Source organism: Moschus berezovskii, chromosome 24, assembly GCF_049115385.1.
Source record: "Moschus berezovskii isolate FMDL1 chromosome 24, NW_MosBer_1.0, whole genome shotgun sequence".
In the NCBI taxonomy this organism is placed as follows: domain Eukaryota; kingdom Metazoa; phylum Chordata; class Mammalia; order Artiodactyla; family Moschidae; genus Moschus; species Moschus berezovskii.
Genome location: NC_142483.1, coordinates 19,078,319 through 19,095,966, shown reverse-complemented (window position 1 = coordinate 19,095,966; position 17,648 = coordinate 19,078,319). Strand labels below are relative to the sequence as shown.

Sequence of the window (17,648 nt, the reverse complement as noted above, 5' to 3'; positions counted from 1 at the left end):
ATCATGAGAGGGAAGGCGCTCCAATGATGTATGGGAGCAGTACATCATCTGAGCATCCCGGCTTTGATGATGCATGGCTCCAAACCACAATGAGAGTTTAAAGGAGCTTCTCCTGACCAGATAACTTTAAATTTCAAATTTTTTACAAATTAAGGTTTTTTCAAGTCAAATAAAAGCAAGCGGATGAAATTTGATGCTGTAGAGAGGGTCACCGAACTCTGAAAAGCTGGGTATGCGAATTTGCCTTTAGCTTTTAAGCTCATGAGGTGGAAATAATCGGCAGGCTCTTCTTCAATTCCTCCTCCAGGAGAAGAGAAGCCCAGAGAACTGAACAAACATGAGCTAGTGTCAGTGCATCTATTTTGCCAATCAATTTCCCCCATCTTCCACAGTGCAAGCAAGACTAGCTTTATCTTTATCACAAAGAGCTGCATCACTTGAGATGTTGCAATAGGCAGTGGGTAAACCCAGGAGAAATTTGTTTTCTTTGTTTTAAGCCTTTCCTCCTCTGAAATGTAGAACAAATAGGACAGATAAAAAGTAGATCAACTTCCTTACCCACTGCTCTCAAATTCAAAACAGGACATGGGGAAGAAAACAGCTTTTCTATCATTTGTCTTTGTAAAGTGAAAGACGCACTGGTTGCAAGTGAGAAGAAAAAGAAAAGGTGAGTGACATATGGACCACTGACCTTGAGCAGGAAATGGGACCTATTGTCATGGTTCCATCCCCTCTCCTGCTGTAACAATATGTTTATAAGGTGGCAGTGTCACTTATGAGAATGTGTCTGCTTTGTTTAAAAACCACTCACTTTTGGGAGCAAGGAAATCACTGACAATTAAGAAAGCGGGTGCTGATAGGACTGCTCCGACTCCTTTTTTTTTTTTAACCCTACTCCAGTAAACAGAACAAAATGAGAAATCTCCCTACTGTTTGCATAATAGACTCAAACAGGAACAGCGAGAGACAATTATATTTCAAGTGGCTTCTCCCGTTTTCCTTTACTAAGTGAATTAAAGGGAAGAGTGGTGGACGAGTTACTGCCACGTGAAGAGAAGCATCTGGGCATGATCTATTAACACAGGCTCTGTCCCTATTATCTTTGCCTCTAGTTTTTTTCACTCCTCTGGCTTCCTCCAGGAGATTCTAAGTCTCACGTTACTATAGATTCTTGGCGTCTTACCTCCTACCTCTCCATGACTTCCCAAGGGCAGAACATCCTCTTTTCATCAAATAGAACCACTTACTGTCTCAAAAAGAAGTCCCAAGCATATTTTCTCCTGTTCTAGAGGCTTAAGTGTATAATCTATGTAATGGAAGCATTCAGCACAGATCTCCCCAAGATGTGCACTTTGGCAAGTGGATTATTTTGAGATAAAGACAGTGGAGACCTCATGGGCTCGAGAGAGACCACTTCCCCTCCTGAAACTACCTAGAAGAATTTCATTTGGGGACTTGTCCCAGAAAAAGAGTTATTACCAGAGATAAATATTTTCTAAATGCTCATTCTAGACGGCAAGGGAGACATCTAGTTACCAAACTTTGCTCTTCTTCTTCTTGTCCTGTGGATGACCCTCCTGTCCTTGAAGTTCTTGATCGCCTTCCTTAGCTCATGACAGCATATGTACCTCATTTTAACTTTCTGTTGCTGACCCTCTTGTATATCTGGGGATCCCATAGGTACAATATTACACTTAATTTTCTTCTATTAATCTGTCTTATGTCCAGTTAATTCTTAGAGCAGTCAGAAGAACCTAGAAGGGTTGAAGAAAGTTTTCTTCCTCACTGACAGTTGCACAGAAAATAAATGCATCACCCACTACTCCGAATGAGTAACTGTGCACAGTACTGCGTATGCATTACCGTTTCCTCCCCAGAAAATTAAGGCGCAGGAACTCCTGCTGCCTCCCTTGTACTAGATGAGGAAACTCAGGCTTCCAGAGGGCAGGTAAACTGTCAAAGGCCACCAACTGGTCAAGGTGGCAGGTCTGGGATTCTAAGCCAGCAGCATGCATCTTAGTGCTTAGTCTCTCAGTCGTGTCTGACTCTTTGCAACCCTGTGGACTGTAGCCCACCAGACTCTTCTGTCCGTGGGATTTCCCAGGCACAAGTACTGGAGTAGGTAGTCATTCCCTTCTCCAGGGGATCTTCTAGATCCAGGGATCGAACCTGGGTCTCCTGCATTGCAAGTGGGTTCTTTACGACTAGCACCACCTGGGAAGCCCCTAAGCCAGGTTGAGGGGATATCAAATCCCAATCTAATTATGCTATCATCCTTCCCACGTAAACAACTAATATCTGGGTGAGTGTATGCCCTGGTTTATTTGAAGAAGTCTGACTTTAGACCTGTACATATCTTGTTTGACTTATGACACAGTTACATCCCAATAAACCCATTGTAAGTTGAAAATATAATTAAGGTGACAATACATTTAATACACCCCTACAGAATATCATAGCTTAGCCAGCCTACCTTAAATATGCTCAGAGCACTTACATTCAACTACAGTTAGGAAGAATCACCTAACATAAAGCCTATTTTATAACAAAGTGTGAAATAGCTCATGGATCTTGTTGAATACTATACTGGAAGTGAAAAACAGAATGGCTGTCTAGTACAGATGGTTGTCAGTGTACCTCTTGATTCCCCTTGTGATCGAGTGGCTGACTGGGAGCGGTGGTGAATGCCACTGCCCAGCGTCACGAGAGAATATGGAACCACATATTGATTGCTAGCCCAGGAAAACATGAAAGTATGGTTTCCACTGAATGCTTATTGTACTCACACCAGCGTAAAGTTAGAATATTTTAAGTAGAACCATCGAAAGTCAGGGCCCATCTGTAGTTATAAACAGGCCAATGCGGTGATGACCAATGACCCTTTCAGTCTCAAAAGTTCTCCTTTGGACAACAAACTATATCACCCTTAACCAATAGTGTATTTCATGTTGGGAAACCTGATTTCTGCTGGTTTTAAGCAGTCTTAACTGTCTTCTCCACCCCCGCCGCAAGGGGGGGAACAAAGGAGAAAGGAAGAAGGGAGGAAGGCAGTTTTGAAGGGATAGACTTCACATTCTGGTCCTCTGCTTATTGACCATTTTTATGCATCTTCTTTGGAGAAATGCCTGTTCCTCCTTTGCTCATTTTTGATAGTTGGGATTTGTGTCTTTACTCCTGAGCTGGAACAGTTATGTACATGTTGTAGATCAAAGTCTCTTATCAGATGGATGATGTGCAGAAATTTTTTTCTCTCGTTCCGTGGTTTACCTTTTCACTTTCTTAACTGTATCCTTTGAAGCACAAAGTTTTAAATTTGGTGATGTTCACCTTCTTCCAATTTTAAGGACCCCTGTGATTACACTGGGTTGTTGTTCAGTCGCTAAGTCATCTCCGACTGTTTGTAACCCCAGGGACTGTAGCCTGCCACGCTCCCCTGTCCTCCACTGTTTCCTAGAGTTTGTTCATTACACGGGGTACAGATGGATAATTCTGGGCCATTCATACTCTTCCTGTTTTAAGATCATCTGGTTGCAGTGCTAATCCTTCTGCAATCATAATTCTCCTTTGCTATACAACTTAGTATATTCAGCAGCCCTGGGATTAGGATACTGAAGGGCCCACAGTCTGCCTCCCACAGCAGTTTTTGCTTTGATTCTTTAGAATCAGACTTGCCTTCTGTGATTATTCTTTGATCTGAGGGAGAGGTGTTCACACTGGGGCAATTGGTGGAGGTTGCTGGTCTCCAGTTATGGAGCAGGGTATCTCTCTGTCTCTAGTCTTGCCTGCCCTTTCCCCCACCATGATTTTATCCTTTATAACCAAATTAGAATGTATTCTGAAAAGGACAGAATGCATCCATGTGACTACACTAACTGTCCTCAGGTGAGTATGGGGTAAACTGCTGCTGCTGCTGCTGCTGCTAAGTCACTTCAGTCGTGTCCAACTCTGTGTGACCCCACAGATGGCAGCCCACCAGGCTCCCCCATCCCTGGGGTAAACTAGGTGCGTTCAAAAGCATGGAAGGAGACACGCAGTAGTATGAAAGAGGCAGAACCTATAAAAAATGTTGTTAAGGTATTAATGATCAGAGAGAGCCTACATTTGGAGGAAAAGATAACAGAAAGGGCTTTTAAAGCTAAAATTTTCTCAAGCAGATGAGCCAGGAAAGGGTGGGTTTACTGCTTGGTACAAACTATATACAGTTAGTAGATTAGGGGCAAAAGGCTTGATATTGACCAACTTGTCTAATCCATATTATACCTGGCATGGCTTTGAACTAGGAAGATGTAAGGTGAAAGTGGAATTTAAGATGTAACATCCTTGCTTTAAGTGATCTGAAGTCTCAGGGCAAAGGCAGGTTCCATCCCCTGGGGTATGCAAGTCTGAGAGAACTCAGAGATGTGATCAAAGACAGGACTGAGAAGTCAGGGAGTTGGAAGAGGCATCAAGAGTCCATGTTGAAGAGGGGTCCTTATATTTGGAATCGGGAGAGAAGGGTGGCCTCCTGAGATACGGTATCACTCGTGGTAAGAGCATCTGTTCTGGCCTCTGATGACAGACTCAGAGTCAGATATCAGCTCCTGGTCACCCCCTGCAGGGGTTTGACCTCGTTGCTTAACCTCTTTGGTCTCCTTTGTCTCTTGGGAATGGTGATGCATTTATTAACAACCTCTGGGCAGCATTGTAAGGATTAATTGAAGTAATGATACACAGGACTGGTATGTAGTGATCTTGCAATAAACATTAACAAAAAAAATTGCTACTACTAAGGATAAAATCTTCACGATGAAGATAATGACGATGGCGTGATCACTCACCTGGAGCCAGACATCTTGGAATGTGAAGTCAAGTGGGCCTTAGAGAGCATCACTACGAACAAAGCTAGTGGAGGTGATGGAATTCCAATTGAGCTATTTCAAATCCTGAAAGATGATGCTGTGAAAGTGCTGCACTCAATGTGCCAGCTAATTTGGAAAACTCAGTAGTGGCCACAGGACTGGAAAAGATCAGTCTTCATTCCAATCCCAAAGAAAGGCAATGCCAAAGAATGCTCCAACTACTGCACAATTACACTCATCTCACACGCTAGTAAAGCCATGCTCAAAATTCTCCAAGCCAGGCTTCAGCAATATGTGAACCGTGAACTTCCAGATGTTCAAGCAGGTTTTAGAAAAGGCAGAGGAACCAGAGATCAAATAGCCAACATCCGCTGGATCATGGAGAAAGCAAGAGAGTTCCAGAAAAACATCTATTTCTGCTTCATTGACTATGCCAAAGCCTTTGACTGTGTGGATCACAATAAACTGTGGAACATTCTGAAAGAGATGGGAATACCAGACTACCTGACCTGCCTCTTGAGAAACCTGTATTCAGGTCAGGAAGCAACAGTTAGAACTGGACATGGAACCACAGACTGGTTCCAAATAGGAAAAGGAGTACGTCAAGGTTGTATATTGTCACCCTGCTTATTTAACTTCTATGCAGGGTACATCATGAGGAACGCTGGGCTGGAAGAAGCACAAGCTGGAATCAAGATTGCCGGGAGAAATATCAATAACCTCAGATATGCAGATGACACCACCCTTATGGCAGAAAGTGAAGAGGAACTCAAAAGCCTCTTGATGAAAGTGAAAGAGGAGAGTGAAAAAGTTGGCTTGAAGCTCAACATTCAGAAAACGACGATCATGGCATCTGGTCCCATCACTTCATGGGAAATAGATGGGGAAACAGTGGAAACAGTGTCAGACTTAATTTTTGGGGGGCTCCCAAATCACTGCAGATGCTGATTGCAGCCAGGAAATTAAAAGATGCTTACTCCTTGGAAGGAAAGTTATGACCAACCTAGATAGCATATTAAAAAGCAGATACATTACTTTGCCAACCAAGGTCCATCTAGTCAAGGCTATGATTTTTCCTGTGGTCATGTATGGATGTGAGAGTTGGACTGTGAAGAAAGCTGATCCCCGAAGAATTGATGCGTTTGAACTATGGTGCTGGTGAAGACTCTTGAGAGTCCCTTGGACTGCAAGGAGATCCAACCAGTCCATTCTAAAGGAGATCAATCCTGGGTGTTCATTGGAAGGACTGATGCTGAAGCTGAAACTCCAATACTTTGGCCACCTCATGCGACGAGTTGACTCACTGGAAAAGACTCTGATGCTAGGAAGGATTGGGGGTGGGAGGAGAAGGGGACGACAGAGAATGAGATGGCTGGATGGCATCACCAACTCGATGAACATGAGTTTGAGTGAATTCCGGGAGTTGGTGATGGACAGGGAGGCCTGGCGTGCTGTGGTTCATGGGGTTGCAAAGAGTCGGACAGGACTGAGCAACTGAACTGAACTGAACTGAAGGATAATAATAATAATTGTAGAGACTTAAAGATTCAGGAAACTTAAACCTGTATTTCCTTCCTCCTCTACATCCACTGCCACTGATTTCTTTGCAAAACTCCTTTTCCTTAGAAATGTCATTCATGCTTATTTATCTCCTTTTCTTCACCTTCTACTCTCTCTTAAACCCACTTCAGTTTTTTAAATTACAACTTCAGTTCAGTCGCTCAGTTGTGTCCGACTCTTTGGGACCCCATGAATCACAGCACGCCAGGCCTCCCTGTCTATCACCAGCTCCCGGAGTTCACTCAAACTCATGTCCATCGAGTCGGTGATGCCATCCAGCCATCTCATTCTCTGTTGTTCCCTTCTCCTCCCGCCCCCAATCCCTCCCAGCATCAGAGTCTTTTCCAGTGAGTCAACTCGTCGCATGAGGTGGCCAAAGTATTGGAGTTTCAATTTTAGCCTCAGTCCTTCCAATGAACACCCAGGGAATAAAATTCACATACCATAAAATTCACTCTCTTTATACAGTTTTGTGTTTTTCTAGTATGTTCACAAATTTGTGCAACCATAATGCCTATATAATTTCAGAATATACTCATCCTCCCCAAAACAAACGACATGTCTATTAGCAGTCACTCCCCATTCCCTCTGACAGCTGCTAATTTTTTTTCTCTCTCTGCAAATTTGCCTGTCTTGGACATTTCATATAAACACAATGATACACTATCTGGCCTTTTGTGTCTGGCTTCTTTCACTTAGCATAGCTCACTTAGTATAATTCTTTCATGTAGCAGTACTTCATTCCTCTTTATGGCCAAATCATATTCCACTGTCTGGTTATACCACATTTCGTTTATACAATCACTACTTGATGGACACTTGGGTTCTTTTCCCTGTTTGGCTCTTATAAATAATACTGCTATAAATATTCATGTACAAGTGTTTCTGTGGACATGTTTTCAGATCTTTGGGGTAGGTACTTAGGAGTAGAATCCTGAATCATATGGTCACTCTATGTTTAACTTTTTGTTGTTCAGTTGCTAAGTCGTGTCCTACTCTTTGTGACCCCACGGACTTCAGCACGCCAGGCTTACCTGTTCTTCACTGTTCCTGGAGTTTGCCCAAGTTAGCTTTTTGAGGAAGTGCCAAACTATTTTCCACATCAGTGGCGTCATTTTACAGTCCCAACAACAGCCTCTGAATGTTCTAATTGTCCACATTCTCATACACACTTGTTATTTTCTCTTTTTTTTTATATTGCCATCCTGTTGACTGCTAAGTGATATCTCAATGTGGTTTTATTTTCATTTTACTAATGGCTGATGATGTTGAACATCTTATGTGCTTTTTAGTTAAATTTTTATTTTACCAGTTTCATCGAAATCAACATAGGCTTTCAACAGTGCTGACTCTGTTGATTATACTCTCCATGAAATTCCTCCTTTCATCAATTTTAGAACTTACCCTCTCTTGATTGGCCTCACTCTTTGCTGTATCCTTAGTCTTAGTCCTACTATGTCTCTTCCCAAACTTCAAATGTTGAAGTGTTCCAGTTCTGTAGCTCTGTGCACTGCATTTTTTGCATGACGTTTATATCCCCCTGAAATTAAGTTGTGTATTTATTTAATTGCTTATTTTCTGCATCACCCATTGCAGTATAGTTCTAAGGAGGCAATGACTTTGTCTTGTTCATTACTATATCCCTGGTTTTTAGAATAACACCTGGTTCTAAATATTTTTTACAAATAAATGTATTAAAAAGTGTAGACAAATGTTATCTGAATAAAGAACAGAGATCTCTGTAATTAAATAAGCTTCTGGATTGCTAATTGAACAAATTTAGCTGTGTGTCTTTTGGGTGTATCTTCTCTGACAGTATACTAGTGAGCATGGTGAAACTGTAGACCATGAAAAATTTTTTGGTATATAGTACATCATAGATTTTAAAAAATACTCTTATACTGCAACATTTAATTAGAGGTTTTATTATCACTTAGAAAAGTCAGTTGTGATCACCAAAGCTCAACATGAATTCACTAAGAACAAATTAGGTCAAATTATCCCTGTATGTGCTGTTTGTGGGGGCTTTATCAGAAGGCCATTCTATTGGAAGGCGATGGCAATGATGTTCCTTCACAACAGCAAGGTTTTGAGCTGATTTTATCATAATTTCCCTTTTCTGAGAAGTTGAGGGGGTTGTCAGGATCTTGTGATCAATCTGTCACTTAAGAATTTAAGTCAAGCCATCAGGCTGGGTTGAGATCTATGCCCTTGGGGGAAATCACCTGTATGGTGAGCTGTTTGCTTTCATCAATGTCATCAATGTGAATTTGAAGTGATTACTGGTCATCAAGAGTGGCATTCCAGGACTGGGTGGTAACTGAGCCTATAGAGATAGCCTTGAACACTAAACCCAGGAGAGCAAGGTAAAGGAACCGAGGTGTGGGGTGAGCCTCTAATGTAAGTTCACAACTTCCTATATGTCCTTTGTGAATGAAGATGGGCGTATTCCTAAGGACAAGGCACAGAGGGTGACCAGCAAGAAGGAAGTCAGGCAAGCATTCAGTAATATGACTCCCAGAATGCAATGGGGCAGGCAAAGTACTGAGTGATTTCTGAGGCCCATGTTAGCATGTTTTCAGGAGAGGAGGTCAGGAACCAGGTGGATTGTCTGAACCAGTGGTTCTCAAGGTATGGCCCTGGACCAGCAACATTGATATCACTGGGAGTTTGTTAGAAATGCAAAATTTAAGGGTCTAGTGCTTGGTGTTTCACCAAGCCGCAGATGCATGCTCAGATTTGAAAACCAGGAGTCAAAGCAACAGAGGGCTTCCCTGGTGGCTCAGAGGTTAATGCGTCTGCCTCCAATGCGGGAGACCCGGGTTCGATCCCTGGGTCGGGAAGATCCCCTGGAGAAGGAAATGGTAACCCACTCCAGTATTCTTGCCTGGAGAATCCCATGGATGGAGAATCCCATGGATGGAGAAGCCTGGTTAGGCTACAGTCCACGGGGTTGCAAAGAGTCGGACACGACTGAGCGACAGAATGAAACGGAAAGCAACAGAAATAAGCTTTAGCAACAGGATAACTTTAACTGTGTTCCATTCAAGAAGCTTCATAAGTATTTTCCCTTCTGGTATGGGAACCCACCCCTGAATGTGATTTCTACTCTATCTTCCAGTTAGAAAAATGATAAACATTACTAAAAAGTAAGAGTAATACTACTGCAGTCATGTGTATTACCTATGTACTAAGCAGCCAGCTAAGGACATGGTTAGCTGATTTGATCCCCTTAACAACTGTGCGGTTGAAATGGTTGCAGTCCCCGTTATCTGTAATGGTACTGAGATTCAGAACTTATGAGACAAGACCACACAAGCTAGTAAGTGGAAGTTCCAGGAGTTGCCTTAGGCCCTTTGGCTGCAGAACACTGGTCTGGAATACCTGATTATTAGAAAGTCCAAGGTAGATGGTGGGTGGGCGGATAGATGGAAGAAAGGAAGGAAAGAGGCAAGGAGGACAGGAAGAAAGAAGTAGAAAAGGAAGGGAAGAGGAAAGAAGATGGGAAGGGTAGCTGCAGGCTTCGGAAGTGACGAGGGAGGGAAGGAGAGGCTGTTTCCACGTACCGTGGCAGTTTTCCAGTCTTGCTGTTAAGTCAGCTAGCCTATGTGTGTCAGTCAGTTTCAGCGTGCGCTCATCCAGCACTGGTTCTTCCTAAGAATCTGGTTCCATGGACAGTCAGTGATAGGTTTCCCCCCGGTTGTTTTTTCTCCCTGTTTTTTCTCCCACTGCTCGCCTTGTCTTTGTGACTTAGGCATGTGCTCGTCCCAGGTGCTAAGGAATCCATAAATGGCTTTCTCATTAACTGGAGAATATTCTGGGGAAAACACGTGACTCTTTGGGGACCATGTGCTCAGAGGCTGTTGTGAAGCTCCTCTCTGCTTCATTCACCTTGGACGGTCTTGCTCCCTGCCTCTGCTTTAATAGCGTATCGTTTTCCCCTCCTCCTGCAGCAAAGCCACAGGGACACTTAATCTCACAGTCTCCAGAGGCTGTTGGGAGGCTTGGAGCCTGATCGCTGTAATCAAGAAGGGGTGGGTATGATCAGAGACTGAGTCTGATTCTTTGTCTGCCTCTCTACATTTAGGCTTTTCCTTTTCGCATTCCTCCCCCTGGTTTGTAATAAAGGAGGGGACATAGCTCAAGGGCAGGCGTGAGGTTTAACTTCAGCTGAGGCACAACAGAGTCTATTTGGAAAATAAAACTTTCAAATGGCAAGTTAGCCTTGAAGGATATATTGGATTAGATATGCAGTGCGCTTTGATTCATGATCTCTGCATAATAGCATTGCTAAGTCTATTACCTGGGTGCTTTAGTATACTAGAGAAATGGGCTGTTTAAAAGATTAACTTCACAGAATCAGTGTTAACGTGCTGATGAAGAATGTGGGAGTCAGAGCCGGATGGGTGGGCTTCCTGTGCTGACCCTACCACTTCCGGTGGACCCTTGACCTCTGTAAGTATAGGTGCCCTCATCTGTAAAATGGAGATCAAAGTAGAACTTTGTAGGGGGTTATTCAAATCATTAAATGAGACAAAAGACAAGCACAGTGCTTTCTTACAGTAATTCAACACCTAATAAGTGAGAGCTATTTGAGTTGCTATTGTACGATTATCATTTGGCGTCCTGGCTCTGTAATTTGGTTCATAGTCTCTTCTACTCTCGCTCAACTGCTCTTTGCTTGTGCAGTTCTCTGTTAGCCAGTTCTTAGTTCTCAGTTTCAGAGTCGCCAACGTCACCTTTGAAGACACGCTGTCATTTCAAAGCACTGGCTAAATACAACCGAGACCTACGACTATGAATAATTCCACAGAAACACGCATTTCACTCAAACTCTCACATACGCCACCACATTGTCCTGTCTTGTTTCTTTGCCTCTCTCCTCTCTGCAGGTTTCAGATATGGTTACTGGAGAGGATAATCATCTTCCTCTGAAAAATAATCCAGCAGGAACTAATGTGGAGTAATTGGACTTCACGAGAGCATTGCTGTCAAGTCTCGAAATATGTGAGGAAATAATCACATTTTATTCTTTCTTTTGCTTTTTCAGCATGTTCACATCCACGTTCTTCCAAGGAAGGCTGGAGACTTTCACAGGAACGACAGCATCTATGATGAGGTAGGTCTGCTCTCTCTGATCTTACTGTTTGATCACTGGTGCCATCAGTGTAATGAAATCAACCTGATGAATCAGGAAGAGGTATGGTCTTCAGTGGTATTCTACCCAGTAAGACTTGGAAAGGGGCCGTAGAGGCCAAGAAGCCAAGAATGGCCACTGCAGAGACTGAAGGCGAATGAATTATAATGATTTTCTTTTGCAAATGAAATCTGGCAGAAGCCAGGTATCCTTGTGATTTCTGCCCTGTCATTTCAGTTCAGTTCAGTCCTCAGTCATGTCCAACTCTCTGCGACCCCATGAATCACAGCACACCAGGCCTCCCTGTCCATCACCAACTCCCGGAGTTCACTCAAACTCACGTCCATCGAGTCGGTGATGCCATCCAGCCATCTCATTCTCTGTCGTCCCCTTCTCCTCCCGCCCCCAACCTTTCCCAGCATCAGAGTCTTTTCCAATGAGTCAACTTGTCACATTTACCAGGGCACTAAACATTTGCATGGAGATACAGCCCAGAAGTTCCATAGGAGGTAATTTAGAGTGCCACCAATGGAAACCAAGCAGATGGATGTGTGATTTTTTTTTAGTTGAATACTACATTTAATTGTAAAAAACCACTTTGAAATCCAGTTTGTCTTTCCTAATAGCATTTGTTCAGAGTGGAACTTTGAACTGTGGTCAGCAGAAACTAGGTTGGTTTGAACGATAATGTTGCAGGAAGGGTGACCCCTTCCAGGGCCTGAGAGTGTGCTTTTGTCTCACAAGCAGAAATGAATTGTCCCAGGAAACACACATGGTAACAAAGCAAGACACTTTATTGGGAAGTGGCGCCTAGTTGGAGGGCAGGAGGGTCAGGAAACCCAGGAGGACTGCTCTGCCATATGACTCGCAGCCTCGGCTTTCATGGTGATGGGATTAGTTTTCGGGTTGTCTCTGGCCAATCATTCTGACTCAGAGTCCTTCTGGGTGGCCCACGCATTGCTTAGCCAAGATGGATTCCAGCAAGGAGGATTCTGGAGGGTTGGTAAGACATATGGACTGGCGTCTCCTCTCTCCTTTGGACCTTTCCTGATTTCTTCGGGTTTATGGTAGTTTGTTAGTTCCGCGTCCCTTGCCAGGACCTCCTGTTGTAAGGTAACTCATGCAAGTGACTCATTTAAGTGTCTTGCCTGGCCAGGGCAGGTGGTTTCAGCCAGTGTTTCACCTCCCAGTAAGAGTACAACCCTGTGTCACAAACATTTCAGCGGTTAACTGATTACTCCACTTCAAAGATATAAATGTGACCCGAGTGTAGAGATGAACAGCAAGAGCCAGGTGATCTGCTCCTAGGACTGTGTCTACATGAGAACCTTGGCATGTCTGTCTGTGCTTTGTGAACTGTGTAGTCTGTGATAGGTGTTGGTGTGAAGGGGAAAAAAAATGATTTCATTGTGACTACTTCCTTTAGCTAGGAAAGGGTGCATATGTTCCCCACATGTAAGAGCTGGTCCGATGGTAGTGGGGGCCTGGAGTGCTTAGTGAGGAAGGGTTCTGAGGCTGTTCTGGATGCATCAAGGAAATGTGCTGTGATAGATTAGCAGTGTCTGCCATGGGTATCAAATATGAGAGAACACACTTGTTCTATCCCTTTGAGAATGATGTTTCAAATACATTTTATAATTTTAATTGTTTGTCATGGTACTCGACCTCTATGATGATCCCACCTGGTTTCCAGCAGTCAGAAACCTTTTTTTTTTTTAATTTGTAGGGGTTTTATGCATTTTTAAAATATATTTGTATTTATAAGGTTTCTTTGTAGTAACTAGGTATTAAAATGGCTACGCAAACCCTGAAAATTAAGATCAAGAGGTCAGCAATTAGTAATGGTACTTATAAATCATTTATCTGGGGGTCACTGGATTCTCTGAGGTGACGAGTGAGCATGTCTGGGGCATCTCTCGCTGTCTTAGGTATCCTGTGTTTTCCAAGGGCTGCCGTCCACCTGTGTAGAGAAGACACATTCTAATCACTGGTCCCTAAGTGCTGCTCTGTGGACCAGTTGCTGCAAATCTCAGTTCTCAAGAGATCCTATTCCCAGAGATACTGATCCAGTATATTACAGAGCCACATAAGAGTCAGTAATTGTGTGTGCATAAGAAAGTCCCCAGGAGATTCTGGTGCATGGCTAGGTTTGGGAATGCACTTTCCTCCCAAATTTGTGCTTTCTCAAAGCTATGTCCTATAATATTTTAAACCGAATTCATTTTCACTGGATGTAGAATGTAATTTGGGGGTTAGTAAGGGCTTAGTTTGATTTGGAAGATAGAATTATGGAGTAATTATAAAAGAGATGCATTTTGAAAAAATCCAAGTACTGATCTTATTAGCATAAACTAAGGTTAATAAAATGTTGCCAAGTACAGGCTATTTTAATGAATAAATTAGCACATGATTTATATACAAGTGAATACTGCTAAAGTGGTATTAAAAGTACTTGAAAATACTGTTTTCTTAGACTGAACTGTCACCTTGAAATCTTGTTTGTATTCCAAATGTGCTCATGCCAAAAGCTGCAGGGCTGCATTTCAGCCCTATTGGAGACACAGAGCTCAAGGTCAAGGTTGGCATGTGGCCTTTCTCTCCCCTTACGCTTTTGCTATCCTGCGTACCCTCTCCCCGGGGCTCCAGCCCCACAGGTGAAGCAGCACATGTCCCTAGCTTCTACCTATTAGGAGAAGTGTCTCCGGAGAAGTAAGTGCTAAAAGAGTTTTCTTTTTTTTTTTTTCTCCCATTACTTGGTGAGTTATAAGTACCCAGTAAGGGAAACTGTGCTAAGAAACTTGAAGAGATTGAACTTTGGAGACAGCCAGAGTTAGGTTCCAATTCCAGTGCCAGCTACTGCTTGTGTGACATTGGACAAGTCACTTAATCCCCTTTCCTTTAAAATGGAGATATACATAAAACATACACTTCAAAATGTTGTTGCGTGTAATATATGGCGTGACTGCAGGGCTCCTCAGCCTCCAGACTGCAAACCTGTACCTCCTGTCAGATCAGTGGCAACATTAGATTAGAAATAAAGTGCACGGCAAATGGAACATGCTTGAATCATCCGGAAACTATCCCCTCCTCCCATGGTCCGTGAAAAAATGGCCTTCCGTGAAATTGATCCCTGATGCCGAAAAGGTTGGGGACTGCATGGAAAGCTTACTGCAGAGACTGGTGCATACTAAGCATTTATTAGTAAGTAACTGTTTCTCTTCTTATTAATGCTATTTGTTTTGTTTTTCGAAAAAACAAAAACAAAAACAGCCACAGTGGGTCAATGGAGAACCTGGATTTGAAGCCAGGTCATTGGTTGCCCCCACTGAGCACATTTTTCAAGGGTCAGATTTCCAATTTTCCCTCTGTTTTAAATCACTCATTCTGAGATTCATCTTCCTCTTTGTACAAAAATACATTTCCAGTTTAAGTACATAAGAAGATAATGTCTAGAAAGCAGCACGAGAAACATGAGGCATTACACAGGCACTATTGGTACAAGACGTAACGGACATTCGACTGAGTGATCTTAATCAGACATGATGGAGTGATGAGGGGCAGCATTCTTTATCCTGATGGGAGCACTGGCTCCAGATTATGCATCTCTCCATGAAATACAACAAACAGACTGCCTGGGAGGGCTGGGAGTGGAGCAGGGACAGCGGGAGACTGAGCTCCATAAAACGTAATTTTATTCCTACTGCTGCAGAAATAGAAAATGATGCCTGCAGAAGCTCTGGATTATAAATGGGCTAGGAATGTTGTGTTCTCCCCAGGCGCTATTTGCAGAAGGATGGTGACAAATCGGAGAAGGTTCACAGGAAGGTGATGGGGATGACAGAGCCTGGAAACAGTTACCTGGGGAGTCGCTGAAGGTGAAGATGTGTTGTCTGAAGAACATGTGTGGTTCGTAGAGGGAAGGCAGTGACAGATTACCGTTTCTAAATATCTGAAGGGCTGGCAGGTAGAAAAGGTATTGAAGCTGTTTTAAATGGTTCCAGAGAGCAGATCTGGAACTCTTAGGTGTCAAGGAGGCAGTTACCAGTTCCACAGAAAAGCAGGTCAAATTGATAGAAATTTCTAAACGCTTAGAGTGCCTTGCGAGGGGGTGAGCTTCCCATCATTGAACTTATGCAAGCATGGAGAGAATGGCTGTGTTTCTTCGGGAGGACTTATCAATCCAGTTCTTGGATGGGCCACATGGTTCTGTGATTCCTGTTTTTACATATCTGGCTATTTGATGATTGCTTCCATTTTTAGGTTACATAAGTTCTGTAACAAATAGGGTTAGGGTTAGGGTTTTTGTTGTTGTTAGTATTATAGCATTTGGGTTGCTTCCTAATAAAAGACAGTCTTTCTTGTTCAGTTCATGGAAATATAAGCAATAACTCTTCCTGGACTTACATGAGATTACTTGAACGATTAATCTTCTTCCCAGCCTCCTTCCTGGTTTTCCTCTAGCTCGGCATTGCCTTTGATGTTCCATGGGCTTTGTTTGCCTCCTCATGTGTGTTTTATTTTGCTTGTGAAGAATTTTGTAATGACAGGCTCTATTTTGCCTGTAGCACATTTTTTAATGAGTCTGGATGCTATTAGGCATGTCACTCATTCTCTGGGTCACTACCACTGTTGATCTCTTACCCGACTTGCCTCACTTGTTTTTACCTGCTTGGCCCTTGAAGGCATTGGAGTTTGAAATCTGTGTCATGGCTCACTCCTCAAATATTACTAGTCCCCAGTATCCTCCATCCAGCCCGCATGCCACTTCCCTGGAACATCTGCTTCACCTCCTTGCTCCCTTGCTCCCTTGTTTACAACGCCTGGGTGAGTCCTTTCACTTCAACGGTGGGTCTGCCCACATCCCCAGTTCCTCTTAGTCTCATTCTCTCTCACCACTTGCTTTTGTCTAATTCTTGTTCCCACCTCAGGAACTTTCTATATATTGTTTTCTTCCCCTGTGACTTCTTCCGTTTTCTCTTCCTCTTCATGCGACTCCCATATCGCTGACCAGATTCGAATACAAATATAACTTCCTCCAAGAGTTCTTTTTACTGATCCTCCTCCACCTCATCTAAGATAGCTAATCATCCCCTCTCCCCTCTGTGGTAAGACTATTGTATTTCCATGCTTATTTCTTCATAACACCACACTCAAAATAACTTAGTGTGTTATTCACTGCCCACATCCCCAACTGTGCTATCAAGCCATGAGAACAGGGACCTAATCTGATACAGAACAGGTAAGTAAATACTTGTTATATGAATGAATACCTGAAAGAACAGGGCGTTGAAATAGAGGAACTTGAAATTCCCTACTAGTCCTTATATAATTTAAAAGAAGAGAACATCTTGCTTTCCAGAAGGTCAATTTATTAATTCATAGCTACATTAGGTGAGATTCTGACATGGTGTTATCAGCCGTCTGAGGTTAATGTAATGGAGCATTGATGGAATGAAGTCTGTTGACCAGAAATCAGTGTACATCAGAAGGGCTTGGTGAAGTAGTTATAAACGTGTCTGATTGCTAAGCAATGTCAAAGCTGATAAGAAACCCCTCTCAAACCCAAACTTGCTTGTCTCCAACAAACACATATGTGGGATTTGCTGACAACAAGGATGGAAGTTTCTCCTCCTTTCTTTCCAACCTTGATTATCATTTCTGAGTTTATCTTCATCTGCTCTTCCTCCAGCTCTCTGTCCTGAGTTTTCCCTTATGCATTTTGCTCAATAATTTATAATCCTTATTTCAGAAGATTAGTCTCTCTCCTCTGCCTCAAAACAGTTCAAGCTCCATCCTTTCCAAGGCAAGATGTCTCGTAAAGCTGTGTCTTTGCAGTTCTCCATGCAGATCTTATTTATATGGTGCTCCTAGACCCTTTCTAGTTATTTAAATTTCCATGAAATATATGAGACTTTCTCTGAAGTCAGTGGACCCTCCATTATCTTGACAAGTTGATGAAGATTATGATAATGACATAAATGTGTCCTTGGATAAGAGATCATGTACAGCTAATGTGGGGAATGGAAACACCCCTTGCTTAATGCCGTGCTGCATCATCTCATTAAGCCAGTAAGGCTTGCCCTAGCTGTGTCCCAAATAAGCAACTCTCATAA

At 42.9% G+C, this 17,648-nt stretch overlaps 1 protein-coding gene across 6 annotated transcripts in view; it reads left to right on the top strand.

The window, feature by feature from the left end:
• FHIT (fragile histidine triad diadenosine triphosphatase) overlaps positions 1-17,648 on the top strand; it is a 1,558,201-nt gene that overhangs the window by 1,337,889 nt on the left and 202,664 nt on the right. For all 6 annotated transcript variants that reach the window (XR_016036236.1, XM_055414232.2, XM_055414233.2 and 3 more), the window contains one exon: positions 11,449-11,517. Coding sequence is in view for 5 of the 6 variants with exons in the window: in XM_055414232.2 (XP_055270207.1) it covers positions 11,449-11,517 (69 nt within the window). In the remaining variant the exon portion in view is untranslated. The remainder of the gene's footprint in view (positions 1-11,448; positions 11,518-17,648) is intronic.